The sequence below is a fragment of the Lacerta agilis genome, chromosome 2, assembly GCF_009819535.1.
Source record: "Lacerta agilis isolate rLacAgi1 chromosome 2, rLacAgi1.pri, whole genome shotgun sequence".
Lineage (NCBI taxonomy): Eukaryota > Metazoa > Chordata > Lepidosauria > Squamata > Lacertidae > Lacerta > Lacerta agilis.
In genome coordinates, this window is record NC_046313.1 from 18,693,692 (window position 1) to 18,702,408 (window position 8,717).

General features: G+C 48.8%; 1 protein-coding gene across 1 annotated transcript; it reads right to left on the minus strand.

The window, feature by feature from the left end:
- Positions 1–395: 395 nt before the first annotated feature.
- Positions 396–6,198, minus strand: DNAJC22 (DnaJ heat shock protein family (Hsp40) member C22). The gene is made up of 3 exons (XM_033138792.1): positions 6,156–6,198; positions 3,027–3,911; positions 396–576 (listed from the first exon to the last, which is right to left on the minus strand). The coding sequence occupies exons 2-3, from the start codon at positions 3,846–3,848 to the stop codon at positions 397–399; spliced, it is 1,002 nt and encodes a 333-aa protein (XP_032994683.1). The 5' UTR covers positions 3,849–3,911; positions 6,156–6,198; the 3' UTR covers position 396.
- Between the last annotated feature and the right edge of the window lie 2,519 nt (positions 6,199–8,717).

The following is an 8,717-nucleotide window of genomic DNA, read 5'->3' on the forward strand; positions in this document are numbered from 1 at the left end:
GAGAATTAGAAGGTGGGGGGGGGGCAGGGAGGAGGAAGACTTGGCGCCACCGAGTCAACAGATGACCAAGTGGAAGGGCATACTGTACAATTCAGGCTTCCTCAACCTCGGCCCTCCAGATGTTTTGGGACTACAACTCCCATCATCCCTAGCTAACAGGGCCAGTGGTCAGGGATGATGGGAGTTGTAGTCCCAAAACATCTGGAGGGCCGAGTTTGGGGGTGCCCGATACAATTTGTGCCCTCCATCTTCTGGACCCATGTGCAGCTGCCCTGAGCCTGCTGAGAAGCCCTTTTGAGAACCATGGCTTCAAGGGGTAATGCTTTTATTCCCCACCCCACCCCCCAGCAACGTAAACGTCAGAGTTTAGAGTTTTATGGAGGCAGTTGGAGTCCGTCATGCCGGCTTGGGCTTCCTCATCTGCGTGAGGAGCTCATAGGCAGCTTGCACCTCGATGAAACGTCTCTCCGCCTCTTCTGCCCGGTGACGATTGTGATCTGGATGCCAAAGCTTCACCAGCTCCCGGTAGCTTTTGTGGATTTCTTCAGGTGTGGCATCGCCGTGGATTCCTAAGACCTAATAGGGAAAGGAGGAAACATTTCAGGCCTGTTAGGCGGAGGAAATGTTCTGGCGGGCCTCATATCCAGTGGCACAGTAGAGGCTGATGTCAGTGGGGAAGCTAAGAACGACTGCCTAGTTTTATAGACCTGTATAAACTGAGTCCTATGCAGAATGACCTTCATAGAATCATAGAATTGGAAGGGACCCTGAGGATTGTCTAGTCCAAGCACCTGCGATGCAGGAATATGCAGCTGTCCCATATGGGGATCGAACCTGCAACCTTGGTGTTATGAGCACCACGCTCTAACCAACTGAGCTATCCAACCTTGGAGACTGAGGGTCTTTTTCCTATGGTTTCTAGAGTTGTTGTTGTTGTTGTTGTTGTTGTTGTTGTTGTTGTTGTTTACAGCTTACTGGCCTTACAGCTGGCATTCTCTGCTCTACAATTAGGGCTTAGGTTGCAGTCTTAACCCCACTTACCCAGGAGTAAGTCCCATGGACTTGTATTGAATCTGCTTCTATGAGTTTGAGGAGGGGGGTTTTTTTGGCTCCTGTTTGTTTGTAGCATGAGAGGGTTGCAATATCCTGGACTTTACTTGCTTCTGAGTACTCTTAGTTAGGTTTGAGCTGTCGGGCTGCAATCCTGTACCTGCTTACCTGGAGTGCATCCCATTGATCATAATGGGGTTTCCAAATAGACACGTATAAGACTTATTGCTATTTATTATATTATTTATAGCTCACCTTTCCTCCAAAGAGCTCAAGGCAGCAAATGTGGCTCCTCCTCACCTCCATTTTATCCTCAGAACAGCCCTGAGGGGTAGGCTAGGCTGAGAGGTTATGACTGACCCACAGTCAGCCTGTGAGTCTAAGTGGGGTTTTAAACCCAGGTCTCCTCAGCCTTAATAAAAACAATAATTTTATTATTTATACCCCGCCCATCTGGTTGGGTTTCCTTAGCCACTCTGGGCCGTTTACAGGATATATAAAAACATAGCAAAATAACAAACATTAAAAACTTCCCAATGCAGGGCTGCCTTCAGATGTCTTCTAAAGGTTATGTAGTTCTTTTATCTCCTTGACATTTGAAGGGAGGGCATTAAAGTTGGGAATAGAGACATTTCGATTCCCTCTTCCCAAAGCCCAAACTTCCTGTTTCCCAGTTCCACTTGAAAGATGGATAAAGTAGCCTTAGTCACCAGCTAAGTCCAACTCTAGCATTATCCCTGAGTTGGCTGAAGATTCAAAAACCATGAATCTAGAAATATGAGCATGACCAAAAAAGCAACATCATCTGATTCACTCCAAAATGGAGCCAAATACTGGCAAAAGCCCCGCTGAAGACTTTCGCGACCAAAAAACCTGCGTTCCACAGAGACTTCCTAAATGCGGTCACCAAAAAATTGACGTTTCCCAATTCACTCCAAAACGTTGCCCAACATCGCCAAAAGCTCCACAGAAGCCTTTTGTGCATAGCTGTCAAGTCTCCCCCCCCTTTTTTTACGGGAAACTCCCTTATTCCAAGCCGTTTCCCGCAGCTACCCCTTATTGTTGATATCCCTTAAATTTCCCTTATTTCCGGGAAGGAGAGTTGGAGTCCGGGGACTCCTTGGGTCCCTGCCTTTCTCAGCCCTGCCTGCCTGCCTGCCTACCTCACAGGACTGTTGTGGGGATTAAATGAGGACTAGGACCAGGGAGCTCCTTGGAGAAAAAGGTTGGATATAAATACCTAATAACAGACAGACAGACAGATATATAAAGAAGAAGATAAAATAGACGAATGTTTCTCCGCAACAGGTGCTCCGATTCAGCATTGCTGCCCCTAACTGGAGGCAGAGCAGAGCCAACCTGGCCAGAAGCCATCAGTGGTCCTCTCCTCCTGCATGAATTTGCCTAATCCTTTTCTAAAGCCATCCAAGCTGGTGGCCATCGTTGCTCCCTGTGGCAGGGAGTTCCAGAGGTTAACTGTGTGCTGCATGAATAAGTGCTTTCTTTTCTCTGCCCTGATTTCTCTTTCCTGGGGTAAATTAATTTGTAGCCTGTGGGGGGATTATTGCGGCGTGGACTGTCCGCGAGAACCGTAGACGGGTGAGGGTGCTGATCCCTTATTTTCAAATCCGAAACTTGACAGCTATGCTTTTGTGGCCAAAAACCCATGTTCCGCGGGGACTTCTGGAATGGGGAGCTCAGCATCCTAAACCACAGGATCACAAAAAAAACTCGATGTTGCCCTGTTTATTCCAAAACGGTGCCAAATGTCAGTAAAAGTCCCGCAGAAGCCTTTTGCTGCAAAACCCCACATTCTGGAAAGACTTCTGAAACGGGGCCCTCAGTACCCTAACCCACATGGTCATGGCGTCACCAAAAAACGGACATTGCCCAGATCCTACTCCTCTAGCCCAGTTGCTATAAACTAAGTATACCGTCACAAAAACAAAACTGAGCTGAGGAGTATTGCCATGTACCTTGAATGCCATCCGCTGCCTCTCATTCTGGACCGAGTGCACGAAGGCAAAAACTTGCTCCCACTCCTGGAAGGAGCCACCGCTGAAGCCCAGCATCTTCCAAGCATGATAAGGCAGGAGAAGCACCGATTCCAGCGCACTGCTCAGGGATGGGAACACACTGAGCCAATCCAGCGTGGATCTAATAGTGCCGGCTACGTAGCTGGCAGTGGCTGCTGTGTTGTAGAAGACACAGTATGCCAAAGGTGTAGTAAAAGCAAGGTAGGCTAGGCCCAGTCGGTACAGTCGGGCACCAAGTTTCTCCCTGGTGCCCTTGCTGGATTTATAGAACCGGTGCCGCTGGGCTGTGACACTAGTTGTGAGAGTGATGGGGAAGATGGCCAGAGGGCGGCCATAGAAGATTGGTGCAGTTATGAAGGCCGCCTTCAAAGTAGCTTGAAGATCAGAGGATTGGTCACCCACTGCGGACACCAGGTGAACTCCGAGTCCCACTGCCAGGGGGAGAGCCAGGAAGTAAAAACCTGGGAGGGCTGAGAGACCCACCAGGGCCACCAAACCAAAGTAGATGCCTACTGAGGCTTGGCCAAGGAAGCGCACAGGGCTGAAAGGTGGAGGTCCATCTCTGGGCAGTTCCAAGGTGCGATTGGCCTGCGTCACCCAACCCGGCAGCAGCCACAGCTCCCAGAGCCACCCCATCCCAAAACCCCCCAAAGTCAGCATCCACAACAGGGCATGGTTATCCCGGCCCAGGTAGAGATGATGGAGACCAGTGGGGCCTCCCAGGGCCCAGAGGGCAATTGCCACCAGAAGCCGCTTGGCCATCGTTCACCAGGCACCTCTTCACTGTGGGCAGTGCCCTCTGCTGCAAGACATCTCACTGGCGACCTGAGGAGGGAGAGAGCAAAAGGTAGCAGGTACATGAAGAATAAACCCCCTCACCCGCAGCACATTTCAGGGCATTAGGCCCAATTGTGCCATGTTTCAGCTGACATAACACACATACCCCTCCCTCCTCCTGAGACGTCCAATATAACAACAACAACAACAACAACAACAACAACAACAACAACAACAATTTATTATTTATACCCCATCCATCTTGCTGAGTTTCCCCAGCCACTCTGGGCAGCTCCCAACAGAATATTAAAAACACGATAAAACATCAAACATTAAAAACTTCCCTAAACAGGGCTGCCTTCAGATGTCTTCTAAAAGTCAGATAGTTGTTTATTTCCTTTACATCTGATGGGAGGGTGTTCCACAGGGCGGGTGCCACTACCAAGAAGGCCCTCTGCCTGGTTCCCTGGAACCTCACTTCTTGCAGGGAGGGAACTGCCAGAAGGCCCTCAGAGCTAGACCTCAGTGTCTGGGCTGAATGATGGGGGGTGGAGACGCTCCTTCAGGTATGTATTTTCTGGGTTCCTGAATGTCCACAGCAGAGTAACTAGAAAGAGCTAGTATGATTTTCCTAGCAAGAAGCAGTGGCCCTCTGGGCTCTGCCCCCACCCAGTGTGATTCAGATAGTCCCCCACACCCTGGTTGCGATGGTCTTTGATTCTGACTTCAACCATCAGGTAAGACTGACCTGATTTGGCAAAGGGAGATAACAGAAATCACTGGGTTAAAACCGACCAAAAGTCCAGAGGTAGCATTATTATCGATTTGCAATGGGGTGGGAGGTTCACAGGCTATGAAGGACTTGCTCACAAATTTATTGACAGCTGCACGAATTATTATGGCTAGGAAGTGGAAATGGAAATCAGAATATAAAATGGAAGAATGGTATAAAGAGGTGTGGGATTTAGCTATTAATGATAAATTAACATGTGCCGTTAAGGTAAGATGGGAAATACGCAGGAGAAATGATTTTGAGGAGATATGGAAGGTGTTTGTAGAATTTGTTAAAACAAAAAGGGGTCAAGCCATCAAAAGAGGTGTTGAAATTTTGGGAAGTTGGATAGTTACGATGGAATGGTCTCGGTGGTGGGGTGCACAATTTTATTCTCATTTAATTATGATTATTACTTTGTCAAAATAAAATACATTTTAAAAAAAGACTGACTTGATTCCCACCTCTCTGTTTCTCAATGTAGATCTTCACTCTCCCCATGTTCCTGATGCAGATCTTTATTCCCTCCTTGTTCCATAGCTGTCAAGTTTCAGATTTGAAAATAAGGGATCAGCACCCTCACCTGTCCTGGGGACAGCCTAGTGGCAATGCTTAATCTGAGCACCTGTTGCCAAGAAACATTCGTCTATTTTATCTTCTATATATATATATATCTGTCTGTCTGTCTATTTGTTATTAGGTATTTATATTCCACCTTTTGTCTCCAAGGAGCTCCCTGGTCCTAGTCCTCATTTAATCCCCACAACAGTCCTGTGAGGTAGGCAGGCAGGCAGGCAGGGCTGAGAAAGGCAGGGACCCAAGGAGTCCCCGGACTCCAACTCTCCTTCCCGGAAATAAGGGAAATTTAAGGGATATCAACAATAAGGGATAGCTGCGGGAAACAGCTTGGAATAAGGGAGTTTCCCACCAAAAAAGGGAGACTTGACAGCTATGCCTTGTTCCAGATGTAGATCTTCCCTCCCATATCTGTCAACCTTCCCTTTTTTTGCAGTGGGAAATGGCGCTGGAATAATGGAATTTCCCGCAAAAAAGGGGAAAGTTGACAGCTATGTCCCTCACCACTTCTTCCCTGGCGGCGGGGAAAAGAACCATTTTGTAGTTTGCCACCGGTGCAAAAATGACTTGGGCTAGCCTTACCACCTACGGCCCCACTGTTCCCAGCATAAAGGATTCCCCAGCGGCCAGCCACAATGCTGCCTATAGGCAGAGCTTCCCATACCTGACGCACACTGGATCCAGCCACTCTGGCCTCCCCGCCGCTTGCTGAATCGACGAGGCAGATCTGAACGACGCAATCACTGCAGCTCAGTGGCAGAACACATTGTTGGCACGGAGAAGGTTCCAGGTTCAATTCTTGGTATTTCCAGGCAGGGCTTGGAAAGGCACCCTGGCCAGGCACTGCCAGTCAGAGCAGACAGTACTGAACTAAGTGAACTGTCGGCCTGACTCACTCTAAGGCGGTTTCCTTTGTCCCTAGGAACAGCGTTTCCAGAACACACCTTTCGTCTCACTCCCAGCGGGGGAACATCGGCATAATTTCATCAGGGCTATAATGTCGACTCAGAAAGCCTTTGATCCCATTGCACTAGGCTGGACTTTGCTTTCCTGGGGTGGGGGTGGGGACTGGGCACAGGACATCTGTCAGGAAAGGGGGGGGGAGAGTGGCCAAAGGGCAGTGTGGTGGCACACCCAGCATACCGACAGCACTGAAGAGGCAGGAGCTGTGTCGAAGGCCTTTGTCACAGTATGGAGGGAAATCAGCGCCGGAGCTGGGCTTCTCCCAATTCATCCATGCATTTCAGAGTTATCAACACAGCACGAATTGCTGCTTTCTTCTTTGGCGATAAATAAGTCTTCCGTAGTAATGTACGGAAGTGAGAGCTGGACCATCAAGAAGGCTGATCGCCGAAGAATTGATGCTTTTGAATTATGGTGCTGGAGGAGACTCTTGAGAGTCCCATGGACTGCAAGAAGATCAAACCTATCCATTCTCAAAGAAATCAGCCCTGAGTGCTCACTAGAAGGACAGATCCTGAAGTTGAGGCTCCAGTACTTTGGCCACCTCATGAGATGAGAAGACTCCCTAGAAAAGACCCTGATGTTGGGAAAGATTGAGGGCACAAGGAGAAGGGGACGACAGAGTACGAGATGGTTGGACAGTGTTCTCGAAGCTACTAACATGAGTTTGGCCAAACTACGAGAGGCAGTGAAGGATAGGCGTGCCTGGTGTGCTCTGGTCCATGGGGTCACGAAGAGTCAGACACGACTGAACAACTGAACAACAACAAGTCTTCCAAGTTCTGCAGTAGTCTCCCAACTTGCAAGCTCACTTGAATACAGGGAAAGAGCAACACCGCCCCAGCAGCCTTTCTGTGGTTTTATTTTTATTTTGCATTGCTTCAAATCGAAGCGAGTTCAAGTTCCGAATCTTAGGAAATGCTTTAAAACACCAGGTGGCAGCATCTATCTACATCATCCTAAAAGCACAGACAAAACTCCTAACTAGGAACTCTTATGTACAAGGATCTCTATCTGCACAGGTACAACACACAAAGGAAGAATGTCATCGGAGTTGGGGATAGTGGAAGCAGTTTGAGACATTAAGAACTTCCTATACAAAGTTCCTATTATACCCAGGTGGCGCTGTGGGTTAAACCACAGAGCCTAGGGCTTGCTGATCAGAAGGTCGGTGGTTCGAATCCCTGTGACGGGGTGAGCTCCCGTTGCTCGGTCCCAGCTCCTGCCCACCTAGCAGTTCGAAAGCACGTCAAAGTGCAAGTAGATAAATAGGTACCGCTCCGGCGGGAAGGTAAACGGCGTTTCCGTGCGCTGCTCTGGTTCTCCAGAAGCAGCTTAGTCATGCTGGCCAGATGACCCGGAAGCTGTGCACCGGCTCCCTCGGCCAGTACCGCAAGATGAGCGCCGCAACCCCAGAGTTGGACACGACTGGACCTAATGGTCAGGGGTCCCTTTACCTTTAACTTTTATACAAAAGGCAGTCACATACAGGAATTAGCACGAGGCCCCTGTGCGGATCCTAATGCACAAAGAGGTATAATCGCTGTCTTCAAATATCTGAAAGGCCATGGAGAAAAGACGGAGGAAACTTGCCCTTTGTTACTCCTACTCCAGAGAGCGCACAAGGGGTCCTGCTTGCAGGTTTCCTATAGCTATCTGGTTGCCACTGTGACAACATATGGTGGTTTGGATGGGCCATTGGCCTGATCTATTATTATGTCCTTAGGGCTTGAACTAATGGGTGACAATGGTAAGGAAGCAGATTTCAGCTGCAGATTGAGACACATCTTAACAGGGAGCTTCTGTTATGTCCATCTGTCAGGGACCCTGCAGCTGCAAAAATTCCTAGACTCCAGAGGGGGTTAGACTAGATGACCACCAGACCCTTCCATCTCTCAAATCCTATTATTTGATTACTATTGGTGCACGATTTCTGTGGTGCGTACTGTGCCCGGAAAGCCGCAAGCGATTGGGGTTTCATTGATTGCCACTAGTAGTGGATGTCCATTCCCACTCAGAAGAATTTTCTGTCTAAGGGATGCGGGTGGCACTTTGGACTAAACCACTGAGCCTCTTGGGCTTGCTGATCAGAAGTTGGGCGGTTCGAATCCCTGCGACAGGGTGAGCTCCCATTGCTCTATCCCAGATCCTGCCAATCTAGCAGTTCGAAAGCAAGCCAGTGCTAGTAGATAAATCGGTACCACTGTGGCGGGAAGGTAAACGGAGTTTCCGTGAGTTCTGACTTCTGTCACAGTGTTCCGTTGCACCAGAAGCGGTTTAGTCATGCTGGCCACATGACCCAGAAAGCTGTCTGCGGACAAACACCGGCTCCCTCAGCCTGAAAGCGAGATGAGCGCTGCAACCCCATAGTCAGCTTTGACTGGACTTAACTACCCAGGGGTCCTTTACTTTTTACCTTTTTTAACTTTCTGTCTAGGAATGTCACAACAAGTAAAAATAAGACTTTCTTCCCCACCAAAGTAACCAAAAAGAAATTGGGGGTGGGAGGAAACAAGATGAATATGATGGAATAACCACAGAGT

What these genes read in the sequence shown, in the direction of transcription:
- DNAJC22 (XM_033138792.1), bottom strand. Translation starts at nt 3,848, where the DNA reads ATGGCCAAGCGGCTTCTGGTGGCAATTGCCCTCTGGGCCCTGGGAGGC. An exon ending in GGCAGCGGATGGCATTCAAG is followed by an intron (nt 577 to 3,026) that starts GTACATGGCAAT and finishes TTTCCCTATTAG; the next exon opens with GTCTTAGGAATCCACGGCGA.